Consider the following 24703-nt stretch of genomic DNA (forward strand, 5'->3'; position numbering starts at 1 on the left):
AGGGGATAAGAACGTTTTTCGCGTTGGTTTATATTTGTTTTTTCCTTTTCCCGAAAAGTTGATATGATAATCGAAGCTTTCCGGGAAGACTGGGACCGACCCGGATTGGATCCTTCCTACTTCCTACCAATAAATTTCCGCCCATAAGCTGACGGATTTCTTCGTGTTTGGTGCGTTTTTAGACCTCCTTTGAGCGAGAGACTTTGATCTCTCCCTATTTCTGATGCAATTTCTCTGCCACTTCCATGGATTCCAAGCCTCCTCAGCCTGCAGGTTTGCGAGATTCTTCCCTCTTTTTTCTTCTGTTCTTTATTTCCACTGGGCTTTTGATGTCGGCTTGTGGTTATGGTTTTCTCCGAAGGAATTCTTGATTCCTTGTGGATTGTACAATGGGTCTTGCAATTTGATGAAGTACTTGTGCTTAATTGGGTTCTCGAAAGAGACTTCGGCGTCTTAATCAGATACCCTTTTCTTCTTGAATAATAAAACCCTAGCTCGGATTGTTCTTTTGTTGCTTCCCTTTGTTCTAGGGTCGAATTTTCTTGTTGTTATTGTCCGAAAAGTTGTCTGGTGTGACCTTGCTTGCTTCCAGTTTTGGCGTTCAAGGATGGGTCTCATGATGAGGTGGTATGTGGGTGCACTATTTGCTTTACGCTGCGTTCCTTTTAATGGACGAATTAATTAGGTTCTGCTAGATTGTGTTCTTATGGAGTAAGTGTACCGTTGATTCTGTAAAATTATCGCATTGGATGAACCACCGATGGATTTGTAGCGTATGCGTGTCCCCCTTGGCCTTTTATATTCGAAACTATGATCTGAATCAATCATGTTTACCGCTGAAGGCATCTATTTCTCCTGCCAGTTAATTTCGCTTCGGTTGGATGATCTCGAAATATGTTTGCTGTAGAAGTTGGGTTTATTTTCATTTTGCTGATTATGTGGCCATACTTTCTATTACTGCAGCTTCTAATCCTCCACCAAAACCTTGGGAACAAGTAGGGGGATCGTCGGGTCCAGCACCGTTTAAACCCCCATCGGCTGGCAATACAAGTGAGGTAGTTGAGGCTTCTGGGACTACAAGACCTGGAGAAATCCTATCTAGTTCCGATAGGACTGCCACTGTTAATAGGAACTCACTTGGTAGGCCTGTTCCAACAAGACCTTGGGAGCAAAACTATGGGAATACCAGTTATGGAGGAGGTTAGGATTTTAATTCTTCGTCTGCTTTACTACTTGTGTATGTATTCTATGGATTCTGAGATTCTTTTTTGTTTTTCTTAATGTAGCCTATGGTTCGACAATGAATAATTCACTTTATGGTTCTGGTATGCATGGTTCTTCGTCTTACGCCGGTGGAATGTACGGCGGTGGGATGTATGGGAACAGCATGTATAGAGGAGGTTATGGATCTTCTGGTATGTATGGAGGTGGAATGTATAATAGTGGCTTTGGAGGTCCAATGGGTGGTTATGGAATGGGGATGGGTGGTCCTTATGGTGGTCAAGATCCAAATAACCCATATGGTCCTCCCTCATCTCCTCCAGGATTTTGGATGTCATTTCTGCGAGTGGTAAGCTATTTACTTGTCTCTGTTATCATCACCCTTGTTTATTTATTTTTGGTTGGGTGGACGGGATTGTAAGGTTCGGTCAGCGTATCGTTACAATTATCCATTGTTCTGATGTTTATTACCTTAGTGTAACAACCTAAGCCCACTGCTAGCCGATATTGTCCTTTGGACTTTCTCTTTTGGGCTTCCCCTCAAGATTTTGAAATGCCCTAATAGGCGGAGGTTTTCACACTCTTATAGGCAATGCTTCGTTCCCTCTCCAACCAATGTGGGATCTCACCATCCTCTCCTCTTGGGGGCTCAACGTGCCCTTATTAGGCTTTCCCTTCTGGGCTTCCCCTTAAGGTTTTAAAACGCATCTACTAGGGAGAGGTTTCCATATCCTTATAGGGGATGTTTTGTTCCCCCTCTCCAACCAATGTGGGATCTCACAATCCTCCCCCCTCGAGGGCACGACGTTCTCGCTGGCACACTACCCGATGTTTGGCCTTGATACCATTTGTAATAGCCCAAGCCCACTGCTAGCAGATATTGTCCGCTTTGGCCCATTACGTATCGTCGTCAGTCGCATGGTTTTAAAACGCGTCTACTAGGTAGAGATTTCCACCCGCTTATAAGGAATGCTTCGATCCCCTCTCCAATCAATGTGGGATCTCACAATCCACCCCCTTGGGGGCTCAACGTCCTTGTTGGCACACCGCTCGGTGTCTAGCTTTGATACCATTTTTAACAGTCCAAGCCCACCGCTAGTAGATATTGTCTGTTTTGGTCTGTTATGGTCTGTTATATCGCCATCAGTCTCATAGTTTTAAAACGTGTCTGCTAGTGAGAGGTTTCTACACTCTTGTAAGAAATGGTTCGTTCTCCTCTTCAATAGGATCTCACATTTAGTTTGTTTTATTGTGTCAAGTTGCAAACAATGCTATCTAATAAAACCAAATAGTTTTCCTAAATTTTGCTTTATTCTCTTGAAAGTGCTTATTTTCAAATAATTACTTCTTTAAATTCTATTTTCGATTACTTTAAGAATTAAGGGTGAATTGATAAAGATTGTTTGATGTTCATGTTTGAACTCCTGAATTCTCACCTTTTTACTTCTCTGCAGATGCACGGTGTTGTGAACTGCTTCGGTCGAATATCTGTTCTTATTGACCAAAACACACAGGCGTTCCATATGTTCATGTCTGCACTACTTCAGGTGTGTGTGCTTGTCCTTTTGACTTCCCACCCTTACTTCATAAATGTTTCATAGATTATGCTGAATACCAACAATAACGATACCTATTTAAACATCCGCCAACTTAAAACATAAAAGACAGTAAAAGCAACAGAAATGGTAGATGTTTCATTTTCAAAGCGGTGACATGAAAGTGAAAACTGGAACTTAAATCCTCATTAATGGCAGTAGATGTTTACCAATCCTACTTCTAGATGCTGAGAACCGTACCAAAAAGAACGTGGATATTTGATTGTGATCTAGATGCTACCTTGAGTTGTACATGATGTTAGATATACGTGTTTTCTCTATAAAGAAATAAACATGTGTTCTTATTGATGATGAATTATTCCCGTGACAGCTTTTCGATCGCTCGGGTATGTTATACGGAGAGCTTGCTAGATTTGTCTTGAGGCTGCTTGGGATTAAAACCAAACCTAGGAAAGTTGGACAAGTAGGCCCTGATGGGCTTCCTCTTCCTGGGGCACCCCATCCTCATCAAGGCCGGAACTTTCTCGAGGGACCAAAGGCAGCTCCTGAAGGTTCATGGGATAATGTTTGGCCAAACGGTGGTCAGTAAATGAACAATGTCTCTTAATATAATTAGTCTATATCTTCAACAAGTCGCCATCTCTACAGCTTGTCGTCGTCAATTATTTCATTGTAGGTTATATTTTTTTGTTCTGGAATCTGATAAGACAACGATATGAAATGGTAAATCTGTTGGCTTTGACCTGAAATACCAGTTTACTGGTTCTTTGGGTTGTCGGGTTTAGTATCGTTTTGTTTTTTAAAATTTTTTATTTGGTGGTGTTTGATCTATAAGATGTTGAACCACAAACTTTGAATTTGAAAAAATATACACGGATACCATTGAAAAATGCATCCATGGAGTTTAGTTTTAGGCTTAACATCATCGTTCGTTCGTATAATCCCTTTTGACAGTTCGAGAAAATAAACCTGAAGAACACGATTATATCATAAATAGTTGTGGATACCACTGTACGAACAGTGTATTATAAATATCTTAAACCATATTCTTGATACACTAAGATTCTAAATGATACAAAAAAGAACACTATGGAACCAAGTTTTATTCAACTTTGAGAATGATCTAACTCACCTCCAACATCATGCAACAATAGAGAGACACAGAGAGATTCATGAACAATAGAGAGACACAGAGAGATTACAAAATGATGATGATGATGATGATAATAATAATAATAATAATAATAAAGAGCTACTACTATACACAAGACTCAAAATATACATACAAAAATCCAGGGTAAAATTCCCAAGATGCCCCCCAAACATTGAACAACACCACAGAACATCTACATCTAGATCTAACTCAGTACAAAAATGCACTGATCATAATAAAAAATGAAAAAATGAGCATTGGGAAATCCAATCCTTCCTCACGCTGGCCTGCACATTATATCATTTCACACAAACATCTCAGCCATTGCATCAAATGTATGCTAAAAAACAGGACAAATCAGATCAAGAACAACAGATACAACACTTGATCATAGACAAAAAAAAGCTGAGAAATGATTCAGCCATTGCCCGTTGTATCATGTCGAAAATATAACCAAATACCATGAAAAATATGAGAAACAGGCCAGGAGCATGTTTTCACTATCCTAAAAAGACATACCGAACTCATCGTAGATACTAGTCAGATCTCTAATAAGCAAATGTACATAGGATCCTTGAAGACTAATGCAAGTTTGATATGATTTGTAGAAAGATAAATATGAAATCAAGACCATTCCAATTTGATTGCTAGACAAGATAAGCTTAACATGCTTGTGCCACAGCATAGATCTACCTTTAATCCTATCCTTCCCACCATCATGAATATATCAAAAGGAAAATAGTTCACAAAGAAAAAGTCCGTAGAGTAATGGCACCCACCATGGTTTCTCTTAGTCTCTGTTGTTGGTAGAGCAGGCAATGACATCTCTGTGCAAGTATAATACAAACTTGTCGATTAATAAAACTCTCATGTCAAACTTTTAAGTGTAACAAGCAACAGACCAAAAATTAGTCTCCTTTTTATCAATTACCGGGCGCACAAAGAGACAGTGTAGAAATTGAGGACGACGAAGGCCACGGTGCTGCAATGTTATCAGTCAAATCACAGGTAAAACTAAAGCCCGTGGAATTGTCAAATATCACATCTGAAGGCAGGCTCCGAAGAAGACATCCTAAATTTCGAAAAAGAATGAAGTCAGAAAATTTCAACACATATACACATTATTTAGAGAGAGAGAATCAATCACTATAATAAAAAGAAAAAAGGTGCAAAACAGGTAAGAATAGCAAACCTTGCTGTCCATAGGCTATATTTCAGATGCCATGCCGGTGCACAAAATAAATCGGAATGTTAGATAAGATAGAAACAGCGACGATGAAGCAAAATTACATTAACAATGCAGTAAGTATCAGTACCTTGAATGCTGAAATCTTTCAAGTCGACATCACACAGCTCATAAACATTTGTAATAACCCCACCTTTTCGCAACATGGATCCGAACATTGTTGAACAGATTATAGCTTGTTTGTTTGTAATTAACATTTGCTTTTGGATCCCAGCAATGTAAGTGTTCAATGAGCTGCAGCATGAGGGATTAGGAGCAGCAACATTGCGGCAGTCTTTAATTACTTCTGAGGGCTGCTCAAAATCCAAAGGACAAACTGTACAGAACATACACATTTCAAATAAGGCATGGAATAGGAATACTTTAAGACAAGCACATTCTATGATTAGGAAAAGGGAAGAAGATTATAAGAAAAATGGACAAACTGATATTCCAATAAATATGAACAAGCACCTAACCTTTGTTCACTTTGCAGGCAGATAATATTCGAAATGCAGTGTTGGCAGCATCGGAGGAGAGTTTCCTAGAAATATATGAATAGACAACTCTTTTACAATCGTTTATTGAATCAATATGATTCGGCTCCCCTGCCAAGTTACTATTGGTATCCATAGAAAATTGCCTTCCAGAAATCTGAAGTGCAGCCTCCATGATAGCAGGCTGACATATTGGTCTACAACACTCCTTTAGAGGATCAACTGTATCACATGCATCTAATAATTTGCTTACATTAACTGATTTTTCAAACGTTGCAACGTCTGTGACTGGACATGACCCACCAGTAAGATTTGAAGATTTGACCGAGCAAAGAGAAGGTATCGTCTGATTCGCTCCTCTGCTGGCTAAGATGCTAATGATATCTGAAAAACAATCATTAGCAACTGCCTCTTGTAAAACCAACCGATCAGAGGTTAAGCCATAGAAACCCTGGAAGATATGAAGCAGGCTACTTAGTTGTGGACAGCAAATAACGTTTCCTACAAGTGCTGCCATGGGCTGAGAACAATCTGATGCTGTTTTGTCCATAACATTTGATATGACAGAGAAATTTACAGGGCATCTTCCAGTTAAGACTGGTTCATATCTGGTAGGAAAGGTTGGATACATTGGAGGCAAGGAATCATTGGGATAAGGGTATTGTGGGATAACTGCAGGCGATATCTCTATAGGATCAAAGACAACACTACTAGGTGACTGAGCCTGCTCTCCTGTGGAAGAAACAATACTATGCTGTACCAGAGTAGATAAGACAACTCCATCATGAAAACTGGATATCCAGACGACAAACAATAGTAATCGGTGGCACATATTACCTGAAATTGGGTAATAACCAGCATTCAGTATTGCATATGCCACTATCCCGAGGAATTACTTATGCGTTAACAAGAGATGCCATCATGAAAAATTTAGATCATTTTGAACTACTTAAGAAATGACAATCAGATGTACTCCATTTTAGTACACCTGATCATTGCATCTCCGCATTGAATAATATTTCAAAGATCAGTGAAACAAATAGAAGTGCTTAATAACAATAACATAACAATAGAAAGAGAGTCGTCTAAAATATAGATTCCATGCTAGCTTAAAGATAAGGCCAGCCTTGGCAGGGAAAGCAGACCTACCATTCGGATAGCTTACAGTACGAAAGCAGTCCATCATTCCATTAACCTCCAGGGGACATGATGTAAGCAAAATAATTCCCAATTGTAGTTTGCTGAGTTCGTGGAAAAATGCTCTATAGCATATTAAATATGCCAATACCACCTTCAAGCACAGGGTTCTAAATTTAGCAAGACACTACATAAGATAAAGGCAACATAACTCATAGGAAAAGGAATCACGTCATTTTAGCATGCTTTAAAGCGAATAACAGCCATTATAAATTTACCTACTGCCATATTATGCAGGATGATCACAAATACTATGCAATTCAATTGTCATATTTTCCAGATTCGAATAGCAATCTTCGTGCAGGAAACATCGAAGACCAATAACATGATTCCTTTTTTCTCTAAAGTCTGAACTGATCTTGTGGAGTTCAATATAAGAACCAAAATATTAAGATGGCATTACAAACATCCCATCAGAACAAAGGGATAACTTCTCTATGAAATTGCAAATCTAATGGAGAAGACTATTTGAATTGCATTGTAAGTTGGAAAAGTAAAAGTGAAGCTCAAAAGATTATTATCTTGAAGAAATGCCAAGTTTAATAAGTAACTATTCACATGCTACATGTCGAGTATAGACTGCAATACAAAACCAAAGTACACGAACTATGCAAGGCCAAACACACAAAAATTTAATGCAGGAAAGTCACAATTCAGAAACCCTAGACAATCAGAACCAACACATGAATCTCTCTCTCTCAATACACAAACCAGTTATATGACAACCGTTTTAGAGCTCTAGCGAATCGGCGGCGTAAGCATCTTTAAATGGCTAATCCATGACAAACAGGACTTACAGCGCGAAAAATAATTCCAGAAAACAAAAAGACAGCGCAACCAAACAGGACAACAACCAAACAGCACCAAAATCGAGCTTCACTAAAAAGAAGAAAAAGAGGAACTCATTACAACCTTTAACCTAGAAAAGCAAACAGAAAACAACTCAGTTCAAGGCAAACACACCTGAAGAAGAAGAACCCATTGAACAACTCCGTTTACCGTACAATTAAACAAGCAGGAGCTTCGGAATCAACAGCCCGAGCACCCGGAAATGCTTTTGGGAGCCGATCGGCTAAGAGATTGAAGCGATGGGAGCTCCAAATCAGAAAAAATGGCGGGGGGACGGCGTCCCGGGAAGAGCCGGGAGGAGAATTACCGGCTCCCTGTAGTTGTAAAAGCGAGGGTAGGTACAGGGGAGAGAGGGGAGTGGCAAAATGAATGAAAAAAGGCACAAACTTTACCTTTGTTGGACCCATTCGGATCCGGGTCAAGGGAAATAGCGGGTTTTTTGACCCATTCGGATCCAGGTCACCGGCAAATATCGGGTCTTATCCGGACTTTGTTGGATCCGAATCCAATGAGAATCTTTCCTCATTGGGGAGTGGGTAAGAACGTTTGACCTTTGCAACATATCTTTATAATTTATTTGACTTTTTTTTTTCTTTCCTAATTTATTATATATATATATATATATATAAACGTTAAAATTACGTTAATACCCTTAACTTTTATTTTTTCGTAAAGTATACCGAGCGTTAGCTCCTTGAGATATTGAACTTTCATTGTCAATAATGACCATCTCATAAGGTAATAAGCTCGTTTTATAATCATTCTCTTGAATATAAAAGAAAAAAAAAAATTGTATTTACGGTCAAATCACGTGTAGAGAGGTTGTCATCGGGTTTAATCTGATCCACAACCAAATAGAAAGAAAGAGATGACAAAATGTCAACCACAAAACGAAACCAAATTTGAAACGAAATGCTTAATATAGAAGAGCTAAAACATTATAAATAACTACAAATTTGAAGCATTCTCATCATTGTACTTATTTTCGTCGTCGATAATGGACATCTCGAAAGGAAGCATGCTCGTGTTTATTTGCATTCTCCTGATTAGTATCGACATGATCGAGATTAGCAATTCAGAAGCAAAAGGAACGAAATGTAGCCCAAAACATCCCGAAGAATGCAAAAAGGCAAAGCATGAAAAACCGCGTGGAATTAGTATCAAAGAGGATATTATTAAAGACATCCATAAAAGGATAGCCAAAAAAGGAGCCAAGCCTCGTGCTTGATATTCCTCGTTTATTTTGAATATATATTCATTTGCTAAATTTACATGCTTTTTTTTTTAATTAAATTTTCAAATAATAATTTACCATTGTATCCTTTACGATATTGTCACGTTATTTACTCATCGCTTCTAAGAGTAGAGACTATCCCACAAACTAATACAAATCATTTTACAAAAAAATTTAAGAGATTAACTAGCATAGAATTGCTCTGCTTAATTATAAAGTTTTTATAATTGAGCTACGAAAAAAATGTGGTTCCAGTTCATTCATGTACCTCAAACACGCTTCCTCTATTCTCTCCTCGTGCCCTCCACCAAAAGTTAATTTTTTTTAGTTTTCAAATTTTAATTTAGGTTTTTTTTCTTAAATATGTGTCTAGAACTTAATTTTTAAAAAAAGAAAACAAAAATTAAAATGTATAAAAAAAATTAAAATTAAAATAACTTTTACTTCAATACACATAATAATAAAGAAAAAATTAAAAATTTGATTGGTTAAATTTTTATAATAGTTATTTTCTTAAATTTTCTAACTTGTTAGAATCCTATTTTAAGAAGAAAAAAAAAACTATTAATATTAACATTTGAATTAAATTTGAAAATCTTCGTTCTAAAGTGTAATATGAATGTCACCATAACCCACGTTAGAATTTAACTTAAAACCTTAAAAATAATATTTTAAAACTTTATATTTCATCGTGAAGTTCTCGTGACATGATTAAGACATCTTATTTATTTCGTATCAAATTTCCTACGAGGAATCCGATCCCTACGAATTCTCCACAAGAAATTTATGTCACGTTACTTGCAAAATCACATGGACAATTGGCCGAGTATGAAATAGGAGACGGAGATGGAGAAGTCATCCCGAGCCTCCTTGTCCAATAGACATCTTCGACCATCTTAAACTAAGTCATGGGTCTCGGTTTATGTTCTATACCAATAATAAATTTGATTAAATTGTCGGAAAAAAAATTTAAATAAATAAATTTATTTATTTTAGTGGGAGTAGATAATTCAAACCTAAATTTTGATGTGGTATAAGGATGGTGCTTGACTTTTAATATATCCAAAAAAATAGTATAAACTTGGTGTCCCAAACAAGGGAAAGATCGTAGTTGAAAATTTAGAAATTATTGTAAAAATTTCAATTTTACTAATAATTTGCGACCTCCGGTCGGGGGTGGAGGAAATATTAGGGGTGGGGGGCAAACGGAGCATGATTCTGTTGAGCGAACATGAAGAACACTGGCATTAACACTCTCGGCGGCGAAGATCGACAAACAAAAGACAATACGATCTCAGGTCTCGATTCCCGATTCAATCAGACCCTCAGAAATGTTCAAGGGTAACAATCTCAATTCCCCCTAATTCTTGTTTCCAAATCTCTGATTTCCTTTCCTTTCTTTTACTTTCCTTCCCTTCCCTTCCCTTCCCCCTCTCTTTTCTGTCTCTCTTCCTTGAATCTTCATTCGATTTCGATCTCCAATTTCATAACGAATCGTTTTCTCGTATGCTATTTTCACGTTTAATCGGCTACCTCAATAATGTAAGCTTTTAATCTTCGGAGTCTCTGTTAGATTATTGAGGAAATCTTCATGGGCTCTTTAGATCTTTATATATGAGCTACGGCTTACATAGATGCGATCTGGCCTCCATGCCGTTTTACATTTGGATTCTGGGAAATGTGTGGGAGCACTGCAGATGGAAATTTAAATTGCTACTCATTTCCTGTTTGTTTAACTATAATGTTGGGGCTCTTAATCTAGGGACTTTAACAGCCTGCCCAACTCTTGACACTTGTAGCTGGATAATCTAAACCAGATATCGACTGGTCTGAATTTTGATATTGACAGAATTGGATAGCTATCCTGTAGCTTTGTAAATGCTTCAATTCCTCAGAAGTTACCTGGTGGAGTCTACCTTCTTATTCATTAAATGTTCTTAAGGCTGTCACACTTGGTAGATGCCGCTAGTTGATCCCATAAATTCTTAATCACATCTCTGATGCAGGCTGCTGAAAGGCCGCAGTATTCCTGGAAAAGTATTGCTCACTAGAAGATCAGACGTGATCGACCCCTCGAGCGTATCAGAAAAATCATCAAATTATTCGAGGAGCTTGTCGCATAATGATATTGGTACAAGCAACCGCATTGCCAAATCTGAGGAGGTGAGACTGATTTGAAAATTTTCATGTTAGTTTGGATGTGAAGACACATTATAGTGAAACTCTCTCTTTCAATATAGGAAGATATTCAGATTATGAATAATAATACAATTGTTAGTAAGTCTAAATCTTCAACCTCCAACACCGAGGATCTTGCTAAAGAAGTCCAAAAGCCAATAATGGGTGCTAGAGCAACAGATTCTGCAAGGGTCCTGAAGTTCACAAAGTTGCTATCAGGAACAACAATCATATCAGGTATATATATGCGTATAGTTCTAAATAATCCTCCCCCATCATGAACTCAAAGATTCCTACGCACAGTCAAAACTTGGTAAAGGAACACTAATGCATTGGGGTGCTTATATTTATTTGACTATGTAGACAAGTTGCGTGAGCTAGCTTGGAGTGGCGTTCCGCCATATATGCGCCCAAATATATGGAGACTTCTTTTGGTAAGTTGGATCTGATACTCATAATTTCTGATTGCTTGATGGAAAGCAGGATTTCTTCTTCCTTCTTTTCCCCCATTGTTTTTCCATGTGATAACTGGTATATGGTGCTAATTGTTAATATATATGCATGTATGTATTCTGAAGAGGAAAATATTCCTTCTCAAAGAGCTCTTTTTCCTTCAAATTGATCATTCTGATTATAAATTCCAACGACAGAAGGCTTGTGCCAGTAACTTTTTGGTATGGGTCTAGATCTCATATGACTAAGTTTTCTTGCGTGTGTGGCCAAGGGCTTGGATTGAATGTGATGATAGAGATGGGCCTCATGCCTCATTCATTTAACCATCTGACTAGCTCTACCCCATGCCTTTCCATCGGGTGGGGAACAGAGTGGGATGTTGAGTTGAACTCGAGGTAGGCTTGCTTCCTCAATGCTTGGATAGCTAAAAAAATGAAAAATGACTCATAATGGAACGTTCTTCAACATATCTCCAAGAAAAGCTAGACTACATGTACCTCTCGACGACCATAAAACGGGACTACGAGAAGGAACTATTCTTGTTTAGAATCCTCTAAAATCAAGCAAGGTTCTTAAAAATCGTCTTATGGGCAGTGTTTTAGGTGCATATTGTTTAGATGCCGATTATGCATTTCTTTGGTCTAGCATCAGTGGATTTACTCCTAGGATTATTTTTGTTCCTCCACTTAGCGCTTTGTTCTCCATTGTTTTATTTGGTTTCTTACATTTTTTTGAGTTCTGTTCTTTTTTTGTTTGGTTGCTTGTGTTTTTCACTCTCTATGGCAGTTTGTTCTCTTAACATTTTTGTGAGTTATTATTATGAGTGAGCATTATTTATCAACGTCGATTGTTATCTAGCTTGCTTAGAAGGGCAATTTCACAGAGACTTCCTGTCTGATACAATCCTTTAGCTGTTTGTCCAAAATTTAAAAATGCACTGACAACAGGGCTATGCACCACCTAATTCAGATAGAAAGGAGGGAGTTCTACGAAGAAAGAGGCTTGAATATCTTGACAGCGTTGCACAATTCTATGACATTCCTGATACTGAACGGTCTGACGATGAGATAAACATGCTCCGCCAGGTAATGCCTGCCTGCGAGTTAGTGCTGAATTTCATAACTTGTTCTCTCTAGTTCTACCAGTCCTTGAACCATGTGTTCCTTGTTAGATTGCTGTTGATTGCCCTAGAACCGTACCTGATGTTACTTTCTTTCAACAAGCACAAGTTCAGAAATCTTTGGAGCGTATTCTCTATACTTGGTAAGACATTTTTCTATGAGAAACAAAGAAAATTGGTAAAACTGTATCCTCTACCTTGCAATGTCACTGATTTGTACCAGAATCCATTTATTTATTTGTATCTCATTTACACAATTGTTTTCAATCCAGGGCTATTCGACATCCTGCGAGCGGATATGTTCAAGGAATAAATGATCTTGCTACTCCATTTTTAGTTGTCTTCTTGTCAGAATACTTAGAAGGTGGCGTTGAGAAATGGTCCATCTCTGATCTATCTCCTGACAAGATCACAAACATTGAGGCAGATTGCTACTGGTGTCTATCCAAATTACTTGATGGTATGCAAGATCATTATACGTTTGCACAACCGGGAATTCAGCGGCTTGTATTTAAGTTGAAGGAACTGGTTAGGAGGATTGATGGTAACCTCTCTTTCTGGACTCGACTCTTTTGTAGAAGCCATATGCTTGAATTTCCTTCAATTTATCCTCCTCACAGCCTAGAGAATCGGATATGACAAGCCATTTATTAACCAATCTTGTATGCATCTTAATTTGACCAGAACCTGTTTCAAGACACATGGAGGAGCAGGGTCTGGAGTTTCTTCAATTCGCTTTTCGGTGGTTCAACTGTCTTCTGATACGGGAGGTTTGCCAAGAACTTTGTATTCATAATGCTATAGCTTCTTCCAGTTACTTCTGTTGGAAATAGATTAAAACCAAATCACATTCTACAATTAAGATAATTCAATGTTGATGATATTGTTTTGTTCCATCAGATTCCTTTCCATCTTGTTACCCGGTTATGGGATACTTATCTTGCGGAAGGGGACTCATTGCCAGATTTCCTTGTCTACATATTTGCCAGTTTTCTTTTGACGGTAAGGATATCAAATTCCTTTTGATAATCCAATTCTAGAATGGAACCTGAGGTAAATGGTTTGAATGGTTTTCATTACTGAAGCATCACTGTAATGATCCAAAGATTCTGATGCCTCTGAGTAGGGCAATATCATATCATTTTCACCCACTTGAGTTTCTGTTCGAAGTATTTTGTGTAGATCTTGTTTCTGAATTAGCCTTCTCCCTTCGTTTCAGTGGTCTGAAGAGCTGCAGAAACTTGATTTCCAAGAACTGGTGATGTTTCTCCAGCATGTTCCAACTCAAAATTGGACCCATCAAGAACTTGAGATGGTGCTTTCAAGAGCATACATATGGCACAGTATGTTCAACAATTCACCCAGACACCTTGTTAGCTGAATGGGATTTGTTCTACACACTCTCATTCACGCTTGGAAAGTTGACCTATTTTTCCCTCCTTTTCTCTTCTTTCTCCAATGGGGTTTCTGCTCTGCTGCTCTGCTTGTGTATGAAAACTCTTCAAATCTTCTGCCATGCGTGTACCATCATCCCTCCCTTGTATCGTCTGTATTTCCCCAGCAATTATTTGTAGATTTCTGTATTTGGACAGAGCAAAGTAAAGTTAAAACGTTTTTGTTCAGATATAAATGAAATTCTCTGTCAAAGAGTAGATGGTTGATTGATCTTCATCCTCACATACTCAATCTTTTTTTAATGTTCAAAATTTTGTATGAATTTTTGCAATCATAAATGCAAAAAGATAACGACAAAATTTAATTGATTTTCAAAACATGTCGAGATACTTCAAACGAATTCAAATATAAAAGGATTTACCTTTCTGATATTTTTCCGAACTGGTGGAGTGGTGGGCGGGAGAGAGGGAGAAGGATAATGGGAATATCAGCCTCAAAACGAGTCAAGAACTCACTTTCGAACTCGCCCGATTTCGACTCAGCCTGCGATTCCACTTTCTCCCACTGCCTTGACCTAACGCAGCACGCATACGCCGGTGTTTTCCCCTACCAACTCTGCACCGCCGCCGACCACCTCCACCGTCTCCTCACCACCGTCCGCCCTCATCCACTCATTTCCAAGTGGCTTCCCTCTCCCCCGACTCGGCAACAGGTCGACTCAGCCCTGCGAGCCGTCAATCGCGAAGACGCAGACCGTGAAGACGAAGAAACCCTAGGACCGATCCGCTTCAAGCGTTGGGCGATCGAGCTATTCGCAGAGGCTGTAGTGAAGAATGTCAGCAAAGAAGTGATGTTTCGAGTTCCGGTCGGAATTGCAGGAATCGCGGGAATCGGCGCCGTGACTCGGTCGGGGAAGGACCTGGTTGGGACTATGATTGCAGTGTACGCGCTTGGCGTTGCGACTTCGATGTACCTTGGCTTGTCTGGACAGTAAACGGAGCGGTGGATGCTGTTTGTAAATTACTTGTTTTTGTTGAAGGTTAAGTATGGAATAAAACTATGTCCTCCTTTTATTTTAGTTTTTATATATTTTTTAATTATTCAGAATTAATTTTTGTATTATTTAAAATTGACATCAATTTTAAAATAACTATTTATTATTTTTTTAAATGATTTGTAGTTAATTTCTATTGAATTTTCTAAAATAATAGTAATAAAGTTAAAGGTTTTCAAATATTTAATTTTAGTCTATGTTTATTTCAATAAATTTTAAAATTAAAATTAGTTTTTAAACAGATAATTTATTAGAACTTTAATATGAATTTTTACTCAACTATAATTATTTAAAATAATAGCAATTTATGGTTTGTAATTGAATGTATTTTGATTTAAAATATTATAAAAATTGAAGTAAAATAGGCGTATTTTAAAAACCATAATTTAGGGTTTTTATTGTTCCATATTCGTTCACTCCTCGGTCATCATCTCCCGTTTGTAAACCCTTTCTAAACCTTTGTAGCACTCAATTTCAAGTTGCAGACCTCAATTCAGGTATTTTGCTTAATTTCTCCTTGATCTTGCTTGAATATCTGTTCTTTAATTCCTTTTGTTTACTATATCTCGATTAACTTCTTGACCACTACAAATGTCTTCTCGCTCCATTTCGCTTTTAGGTGCGAACCTGTGAAATCTCCAACCAAGCCCTAATCTAATGCTTTCAGTTACTAACTTAACGCACTGTTTTCTGTTTGTTTTCTTTGTTCTTTGCTGAACTTGTTCTGTTATTTGATGGGCATACTCTTATTATAACTCTGTTTGTTAACTTCCATTATCTCCCTGTTAATTTTTCTGGGTTGCATTAACCTTTGTGAAGCAGGGTTGCTGTTGTAAGGATGGTTGAGCTTCTCTTTGATGATATTTTTAAGATCGAGCGATTAAACCCAGATGGCAAAAAGTTTGATAAAGGTGCGTTTTTTTTGTAAAATAGTTTCTCGCCCTTTTGCATGCAGATTCTTCTTTTACCCCTTTGATGTGCATAGAAGTTGTGGAATTCTCCTTTCCCCTAGTTATGATGTTTTAATACAAGTCATGTATAGTTCTTAAAAGAACTTTTCAACACAGTTAAGCAAATGACATTGGTGTTTTCACAATCTGTCCAACAGTTACTCGAATAGAGGCAAAGAGCGAGAAGTTTGACATGTTCATGCATCTGGACATTAATACAGAAATCTACAACTTGAAAGAAGGTGAGAAGTTTTCAATGGCACTGGCTCCAACTCTGAATCTTGATGGAACCCCTGACACAGGCTATTTTCTTCAGGTAACTTGTTCTTCCAGTGATTTATAGTCTGTAACAGGAAACATTCAATCAATTAGGGAATATTGAGTTTCCATAGTTTTTGCATTCATTGTCATGACTGGCTATTGGTTGTTTTCCGTCGACTATATTCGTGTCTTCCTCTGTTCAATTATTAGTTTGGTCTTACGCATTCTGGACGCTTGAATTGTTATCCTGTGTAACAGGGTAATAGGAAGTCGCTTGCTGACAGATATGAATATGTCATGCACGGGAAGCTGTTTAGAATATCAGAAAGTTCTGGGCATGGTGGTAAAGCGTACGTGTTATAACTTCCTCTAAACAATTTTGTTCTCAAATACTACAATTCTATTGCATGAGCCATGAAAGAAGCAAGAGCTTGACGTTCCTGTGCTTATATTTTATCTATGTTTGAGCAAGAATGTGTCATTGAGCATCTTCTCCTGTCTGTGATGGCTACCATAAATGGCTATTATGGTGATAAATCCATTTTAGTTTCTTTTTATGAACAGTTTACGAACGTAGATGATACATATTTTCCGGTTGAATTTTTATCTTGAATGGAGTATTTCATCTGAATCCAGGGAAATAGATGCTTCTTTTGGTGGGCTCCTGATGATGCTGAAGGGGGATCCCTCGCATTGCAGCAAGTTTGAACTTGACCAGAGGCTGTTTCTTCTCATCAGGAAGGTGTGAAGCCCTGTCATTTGAATTGAACTCTGATGACTTACTTTACTATAAATGCTCCCGACATTGCCTCTCTCTCTAGAACATATAAGAACTGTGAACATGTAGAAACCTATGTATTCTCGGTGTCGAATTGAGATCTGTATTTGATGAAAGATTAGGCGTGTGATCTTATCTTCTGAACGTTTTGATCATCGCTTCAATCTTGCCAATAATGTCATGAACCATGATCACAAGATCACTCTCGTTTTCCATGCCTTTTGGTAGTTGAATTATCATAATCGAGTTCTTATTACACGCCTGAGGGAGTGCTAGGGATGGTCGTTGTTGTGGTGCCTTCTTGAGGTTCGTGTGATCGACTAGTAGCACAAAGGTTTTTTTTTTTTTCAAAGAGAGAACTAAGAAATATAGGGATCAAGCATGGAAGTTGTTTTGAGAATGTTGTGTAGATTGTTGAGTTGGGTCAGTTGATTTCATCTTAGGCTTTGCTTTCAGTATGATGGCGAGTTTAATATCTGATAACATCTTGAGTTATGCTCAAATTGATCCCGTTCCAAATTCTTACTAGAGATTTATTTGTTTGCTGCCATGACTAACGTAAAAAGATGTCTTCTCATTTCTATTCTTAGCTCGATCTTCTTGCACGTTTTACATTTACTTTTGTATGCATACTCATACATGCCGTATATCATATATTCTTGTGCGCTTTTGATTTACACTGTTCATTATGTTTCTTTCTAACATCTTTTGGTACAATCTCAATAAAATTATGGTATATATATGTCAATGTCCGAAAAAATTTAGAACGAGTCCACTAATAGAGAATATTATGGATGAAACGGGAAGCCAGTTGTGCCTATGGGTAAGCCTCTAGTTATATTACATCACAAAATCATAGTTTTCGATGTTTTTTTTTTTTTAAAAAAATATATATTAAACGGAAGTTAATGGAATTATATTTAAAAAATAAAAAATAAATTTGTGAGTCAAGGTAAAAGAAAAAAAAAATTCAAATCTTTATTACTCAATGTCACATCACCTTTTAAGGAGCATATGGTATATAATTCAACTAACATAAGCATAATTTAAACGTAATAAGTTTATGTTTTTCACCTAAATGTCAATTTTTTAAAGAACTTNAAAAAAAAAAAAAAAAAAAAAAAAAAAAAAAAAAAAAAAAAAAAAAAGTGAAGAGTGTTGTTTTGGGGAAAAAAATCTAAAAAGGGTGGAAGAACTCACCCTCGTAATTTCCTATAAAATTGAGGCTCGATTTGAACCCAAGTCCAAGTCCTATTATTGTTTGGACGCTGACTGAGCCCTTGAATTTAGTTCATTACCTCAACATTTAGGTACTGAGCCTTTGGATTTGGTTCATTACATCAACGTTTAGGAAGAAAGGATCAAGTTTTAGTTGGGCAGATTGAATTAGCTTCTCAATATCAATAACTTAACTAGTTTTTAAAAAAATTAATTTTTAAAATAAAAAAAAAAGTATTGAATATCCATTTTTATTGAATTTAATTTAAAATGATGGTATTTTATGATTTTTATGTGATAATTATTAATAATTATAAATTTTCATTTAAAATTTGATTAATTCACTTTAAATCGAGCTGGGATTGAATTATTGGAACTGGGCAGGCTTGGCCGGTTGATGAGGCTGAGGTGGAACTCAAGCGATCCCCTGTTATCTTCAATCTATCTCAACTCAACACAATTTCACCATTCCGATTCTTTTCTGCAACATTTTTGCTTGGGTTCGATCATTCATGGCTGCCCAAACCCACGTTTTTACCGGATTAGCTTTGGCTTCACCTCCTTCTTCTTCATCTCAACCCTCTTCATCCAAGCCTTCCACCCTCTGTGTTGCCGCGAAGCCCTTGAGGACGTCCTTCCTTAATGGCGGAGGTACGTTTCCCTTGCTCTTAGCTTACCGTTCTCCTTTTGTTGATTTTAATGGCGGAGGTGTGATCCCTTCCTAAGTTTCATGTTTCTCTATGAGCATCGGTGACACGGTCATTTTATAATTATTCCTTAGGGCATATTTTACTTGATTGGTACACATTCCTTTAGCGGGGTTCCCTTTTTTGAATGCCTATGCATACTTCCTTTCTTTTTTTCTAGAGTTAGGTTTCTTAAAAACCTGTAATATTTAGTGGAACTGCTGGCCAGCTTGACCGCTTTGGGTCCCTCAATTTGAGATTGGGATTACCTCCTGGCGTAGGCTTCTTACTACATTAATCTAGGATCAATGAGCTGATTGGCTAATATGAGGCAACATTGTGCTATCTTATAATGAGTTAGGGGAACTTCTAGCTGGATATAGTTGATATAAGCAACTAATTTACTTAGAACTCAAATTAGAAGGCTTTTGATCATTTTAGAAACCAATTTCAAACCTCATGGTCCAACTAGAAATTGAACTCAATCATCGGAGACTAAACAAAGCACTTAGAAACTTCAAGGATTAAGTAGAAATGGAAGTGTTAGTTTTGACAACCTAGGATCAAATAGAAACTAAGTTAAAATATTAATCAAATTCCACTTAACTTGTACGAGTTGTGTGCTTAATTACTCTAACAGGAAATGATAATTTTCCCTGCAGGGCACACCTTACAAATTACATGGATGAAGTCTTTACATTTTAATCGATCCCATGGTGGCAGACCTGGAGGTGCTCTTGGTGCTCATATGAACCTTTTTGATCGTTTTGCAAGGGTTGTTAAGGTAGTACTTTCAATTTTTTCATCAATTCGTTTAGTAATCTTTGGAATTCACGGACTTTGAGGATAACCATGACGCTTGCTTTCTCATGAGGTAGTCATATGCTAATGCACTTATAAGTTCGTTTGAGGATCCGGAGAAAATTCTGGAGCAGACAGTGCTTGAAATGAATGATGACTTGACAAAGATGCGTCAAGCCACTGCACAGGTAAGTTTCAGAATCTTGTATTTATCATTTTTCTCTACTTGCTTTACCCTTGGCATTGCGCTTTGCTTCTTAGCCCGTAATGTTGTGTCTCCACTTTCAACTTTCCTTTATAAATTGTTCATATTTCAAAGGGAATTAGAAGATGCATGTTATTAGGAAAATTATACAAGGAAGCAAAATAATGAGGCATCTATTTCATTTGTTGGCATGCATACTTAACCAATTAAAATTATGAAAATGGACTTTATAAATGGACTTTTATTCTTGAAGGTACTAGCTTCTCAAAAGCGCTTGGAAAACAAGTATAAGTCTGCACAGCAAGCTGCTGATGATTGGTAAAAATCTATAACCATTCTCCATTTTCTTAGTGAAGCGATAGGTATACACCTTTCATTTCTAGTTTTAATTTAGGTATCGAAAGGCACAATTTGCTCTTCAAAAGGGAGATGATGATCTTGCTCGGGAAGCTTTAAAGAGGCGCAAATCCTATGCTGTAAGTTAGAACAGATTCGTTGTCAGATTCGATTCCTATATTTCATGATAAACAAGAATGGTATTTACCAATTTGAAGAAACCTCTTAAATTCTTTTGTCCAATATGGAACTATTTCATGTTACTTTTTCTCCTATAGGTATGCTATTAGAAGCAATTTTAAGTTCGAAATTTTAATTCTGTTTGGCAAGATTTATGATTTATTCTGACCGATGATCACTGTGTTCTACCGTCAGGATAACGCAAATGCTTTGAAAGCTCAACTTGATCAGCAGAAGAATGTTGTGGAAAATCTTGTTTCTAATACTCGGGTATGAAGTTCTAATGTATTTTCCGTTGACCATCACATGAAACATTTTAAATTATATTTTGTTAAATTCTTTTAAGGATACAGCCCAGATTCCCTTGCATTACATTCGTTGGCCATGTAAAAATATTAACCGTAAGGGTAAACGAGTATGAGGAAATCCATCTTCCTGTTGGAGCTATGAAAGAATGCTGTAAAGAACAGTTAATGTTATTTCTGTAGTCTATTGATATAGATAAGATTTAGTATTCTTCTTTTTGTTGAGATAATGCAGATCCCTATTACTTTCCTAGTGTAGCTAGAATTAGAAACAGGTAGAGACAAGTTGTCATATAATATAATGCTCGAACATTAGTATGATTCTAACTTTAAGCTTTTAAAACAAGGATAATTAGCCTATAGAATTCAATTTTACCATTGAATCTTTTCTTTGTAGCTTTTAGAGAGCAAGATACAAGAGGCGAGGTCAAAGAAAGACACGCTCAAAGCGCGTGCTCAGTCTGCAAAGTTTGTGATTTAGTCAGATTGTTAAAAAAACTCTTTTTTCTCGAGTATCTTCCTTTACTGTTGATGATTGCTGATACCACCTTTCCATGGATTTAGGACTGCAACCAAAGTAAGTGAAATGTTGGGGAATGTTAACACAAGCAGTGCTCTTTCTGCTTTTGAGAAGATGGAGGAGAAAGGTAAGGAAATGAAATATTTAGTCGAGCATAGACTTTCTTTTCGTTGTAGTTTTTTCATAGTGTTGAGATTCTTGTCTATATGTTACTTATGGATAGATGATCTCCTTCTTGGCTTCTTCCTCGTTATGTTTGATTATCTTCCTCAAAATCTTGGTAGTTTTGGCAATGGAGTCTCAAGCAGAAGCTCTTGGACAGTTAACTGTTGATGATCTTGAAGGAAAGGTAACAGTTCTGCTTTCCCTCCAAATCTATTTTGTGTTTGATTTTATTAACTGCTCTATTGAGCTTAAATTCAGAAACTAGAAAGTATCATTTCTCTTACCTGTCCCCTTATAAGATTTTTGTAAAACCTTCTTGAGTCTGAGTAAATCCTTCAAGAAGCTTATGAGGGATTTCCTTTATGAAGGAATGAGGAGAGAGGGGTAGCATTTAGACGAGTGGGAGGTGGTAATTGTTTCGTATTTTGTAATACCGCAAGTGTACGTGCCAAGTTTTAATATAGTGATAGAGAGTGTTCGAGTATCGTCCTCAAGAGTTTCCAATTGATACGTACATTTTAAAACACATGTGGCTGCACAGCTCTGTTTTATTTTGGCTTTCAGCTATTTCCTATATTGTAGTTTGCTCTGCTGGAGGGCTCATCAGTTGACGACGAGCTAGCGGACTTGAAGAGAGAGTTATCTGGAAGCTCAAAGGTAAAATCATATTCCACTCTTTATATATAAGTTTATATCTGACCGTGGCTCGATCTTCTAAGAATGAAACTTAGAATAGGAACCCAATGGAAGCCTCGACTTTCGTAGATAAACTGTAACAAGAACGCCTTCCTCGAAAGTTTTCTTTCATTGATGCTTCTCTGCGCAGCTTCCTTATACTTAAAGTTTGATTTCTCCAAATGATCTTGAACTTCTTTATGGAATAAGACAATCTGCTCAGCCATTTCACTAGCTTCCTGACTCAAATCAATAGCAAAAAGAAGATTAGCTTATTCCGCAATTAAATGGGAAAGTTTAGTATGTATGTACAATTTCAAACATTCCTTCAGTATTTGAACCTAACAACGGGATCTCCTCTCTATTTCTACAGAAAGGAGAACTTCCACCAGGAAGAACTGTTTCTGGCAGCGCATTGCCAGTTCGTGATGCCGAGATCGAGTCGGAACTCAATCTACTGAGACAAAAGGCAAGAGAACTGTAGAGATGCCAAATCAGTAGAACTTTAAATGTCCAAATTTTCATGCTAGTAACTGGCATCATTTCACATTAGAAATACAGTGTACAGGAAGAAAAGGTTCCAAACAGATCAACTTTGTATAGCTAAACGCCTACATGAGAGAGTAATTTTTGGATTGAGGTGCAATGGGTTATATATTGATGAATCTGTGGGGATCAAATGTTGTTTGTAAGTTAAATTGCACACAACTTTCTGAACATTGATCAAGTAACTTTTATTTGTATTTTTGGTGACAAGGTTTGGCCTCTCTTGGATTTCTTATCAGATCTCTCAAGTCAAGAAATTATTTCAAACCACAAAAAACCCGATCCTAATTTTCTAAAAACTATATTATGAATACAGAAATGTACGGTGTTTGACTTTGTGGTACATGTTTTATAATCACTAAGAGCATGGTCCAATCAGAAATTTCAAGGAATATATGGAAAATTCAATTCAAATTCAAATTCTAAAAAACAAAGCCAGAATTTTGGGGGTCAATTTCTTGTATTGGGTACTTACAAACTCATCCAATTTTGTAGTCAAACTTTTGCATAGTTCATTTAAAGTTTTTTTCTTCCCCTTTTTTTCTATTTTGAAAAATAGAAAATTAAAAGGAGAAAAAAAAAAAAAAAAGGAGTCGGTCAATTCAAATATTCAAACATTTAATTAAATTCAAACATGTTTCCCATCTAAAATCTCAAAAACGCTTTATTTATTTATTTCTTTTTATATATTATGGTTTTAAATATTCAAACTATATTTTTTAAAGGGGAAAAAAGGAAATCAAAAGGAATAAATTTAAAAAACCCCCCACAAGGAATTGTTAGGCTTGACCCATATAAATCTTTTACATAGTTTAAAGGAATATTATTTGATATCCCTACCAAGAATTTTCCATTTGTCTAATTTTCCCTTTATGAGCAGTCGGTTCAAACTACAATGCCATCACCGGAAGTCAATTCTAAATTATGATCTTAACACTATTTTTGTTTATGATTTCAAAATAAATTACAATTTAGTCTTCCTAATTTATAAACATTTAGCCAATCATAATCATCAATTTCCGATTTAACTATATGTATATATATAAAGTCATATGAACAAATTTTTAATTCAACCAAAAAGTAAAATATAATTTTGATTTAACATCTCATAAACGTAAAACATGAACGGAGTAAATTAAATGAATATGAACTAAACTTGGGATGGGCATAAGCCTATGTTTTTTTTTGGACACGGGTATAATTTAAACCTCTAATTTTTTTTTATTTTTTTATCAAGAATACATATATATCAGCTGAGTTATGCCTAGCATCAAACGTCCAATTAAAAGTTTAAAAAGAATTCTCGAATTTGAACCTAATGTTCAACTGTCTAATTAACATAATTTACCATTGACTGGGCACTAACTTTATTTGATAGTTTATTCAATTACCAACCAAAATTCAGTGGTTGACCATAAGAAAAAGCTTCATATAATAATAACGATGACAATCCTCCTTTTGGTTTGACAAAACTACCAAAGTCACCCCACGCAACACAGCACTACACTACACAACAAAACAGAACATAAAAGCCATTGATGATTCACACCCAAACGGCATCAACGTTCCACAGATTCACACACAAACAGCATAGACTTTCCACATTGATCAACACATAAACAGCATCAACATTCAACAATAAGTAGCAGTTCTGTAACTTGAATCATCAAGTAAGAAGAAGAAAGTACCTGGAAATAGCCGACAGTCAATACACGAGCTTGAAGATCAATTGCAGAGTAAAACGCCATAGCAAGAACAAGACCAAGTAAATGTCTTTACTCCTTGGTCAACACGTAACTACTCTCTCTAACATCTCTTTTCCCACCAACAATGCCCATTCAAACACCAACCCTCCCACCTATTTCCATTTTCATTTCAATTTTCACCTATAAATACTTCAACTTCTCCAAACAAAATCATCAAACAACCATATATCAACTTCAAT

At 36.7% G+C, this 24703-nt stretch overlaps 6 protein-coding genes across 8 annotated transcripts; 5 read left to right on the forward strand and 1 right to left on the reverse strand.

Moving 5' to 3' along the window:
* Window positions 1-11: 11 nt before the first annotated feature.
* Window positions 12-3576, forward strand: LOC111800097 (peroxisomal membrane protein 13-like). The gene is made up of 5 exons (XM_023683677.1): window positions 12-273; window positions 964-1200; window positions 1287-1570; window positions 2676-2768; window positions 3148-3576. The coding sequence occupies exons 1-5, from the start codon at window positions 246-248 to the stop codon at window positions 3364-3366; spliced, it is 861 nt and encodes a 286-aa protein (XP_023539445.1). The 5' UTR covers window positions 12-245; the 3' UTR covers window positions 3367-3576.
* A 399-nt stretch (window positions 3577-3975) lies between these two features.
* Window positions 3976-8059, reverse strand: LOC111800611 (uncharacterized GPI-anchored protein At1g61900-like). 2 transcript variants are annotated; one of them, XM_023684388.1, is made up of 8 exons: window positions 7813-8059; window positions 6802-6943; window positions 5635-6489; window positions 5247-5492; window positions 5123-5137; window positions 4862-5002; window positions 4710-4757; window positions 3976-4217 (listed from the first exon to the last, which is right to left on the reverse strand). In XM_023684388.1, exons 2-8 carry the CDS (start codon window positions 6836-6838, stop codon window positions 4141-4143), a joined length of 1419 nt encoding a protein of 472 aa, XP_023540156.1. In that variant the 5' UTR covers window positions 6839-6943; window positions 7813-8059; the 3' UTR covers window positions 3976-4140. The 2 variants fall into 2 exon arrangements, with proteins under 2 accessions (XP_023540156.1, XP_023540157.1); XM_023684389.1 differs by having other exon boundaries at window positions 6802-6959.
* Window positions 8060-10044: 1985 nt separating this feature from the next.
* Window positions 10045-14360, forward strand: LOC111800421 (GTPase-activating protein GYP1-like). Its single transcript, XM_023684106.1, has 10 exons — window positions 10045-10273; window positions 10939-11095; window positions 11173-11347; window positions 11474-11544; window positions 12511-12648; window positions 12735-12826; window positions 12956-13227; window positions 13368-13453; window positions 13584-13685; window positions 13903-14360. Exons 1-10 carry the CDS (start codon window positions 10164-10166, stop codon window positions 14062-14064), a joined length of 1365 nt encoding a protein of 454 aa, XP_023539874.1. The 5' UTR covers window positions 10045-10163; the 3' UTR covers window positions 14065-14360.
* Window positions 14361-14499: 139 nt separating this feature from the next.
* On the forward strand, window positions 14500-15163 carry LOC111800422. Its single transcript, XM_023684107.1, has one exon. The coding sequence runs from the start codon at window positions 14557-14559 to the stop codon at window positions 15070-15072; it is 516 nt and encodes a 171-aa protein (XP_023539875.1). The 5' UTR covers window positions 14500-14556; the 3' UTR covers window positions 15073-15163.
* Window positions 15164-15489: 326 nt separating this feature from the next.
* On the forward strand, window positions 15490-17336 carry LOC111799670 (DNA-directed RNA polymerases II and V subunit 8A-like). Of its 2 annotated transcripts, none has more exons than XM_023683106.1 (5): window positions 15490-15629; window positions 15952-16043; window positions 16241-16398; window positions 16602-16693; window positions 16980-17336. In XM_023683106.1, the coding sequence occupies exons 2-5, from the start codon at window positions 15971-15973 to the stop codon at window positions 17089-17091; spliced, it is 435 nt and encodes a 144-aa protein (XP_023538874.1). In that variant the 5' UTR covers window positions 15490-15629; window positions 15952-15970; the 3' UTR covers window positions 17092-17336. The 2 variants fall into 2 exon arrangements, with proteins under 2 accessions (XP_023538874.1, XP_023538873.1); XM_023683105.1 differs by having other exon boundaries at window positions 15491-15629; window positions 15955-16043.
* A 1365-nt stretch (window positions 17337-18701) lies between these two features.
* Window positions 18702-22968, forward strand: LOC111801007 (membrane-associated 30 kDa protein, chloroplastic-like). Its single transcript, XM_023684958.1, has 11 exons — window positions 18702-18990; window positions 19688-19809; window positions 19904-20014; window positions 20285-20349; window positions 20426-20507; window positions 20743-20817; window positions 21250-21320; window positions 21417-21499; window positions 21657-21721; window positions 22120-22194; window positions 22586-22968. The coding sequence occupies exons 1-11, from the start codon at window positions 18852-18854 to the stop codon at window positions 22694-22696; spliced, it is 999 nt and encodes a 332-aa protein (XP_023540726.1). The 5' UTR covers window positions 18702-18851; the 3' UTR covers window positions 22697-22968.
* Window positions 22969-24703: the final 1735 nt, after the last annotated feature.

This window comes from Cucurbita pepo, chromosome LG08 (genome assembly GCF_002806865.2).
Source record: "Cucurbita pepo subsp. pepo cultivar mu-cu-16 chromosome LG08, ASM280686v2, whole genome shotgun sequence".
In the NCBI taxonomy this organism is placed as follows: Eukaryota; Viridiplantae; Streptophyta; class Magnoliopsida; order Cucurbitales; family Cucurbitaceae; genus Cucurbita; species Cucurbita pepo.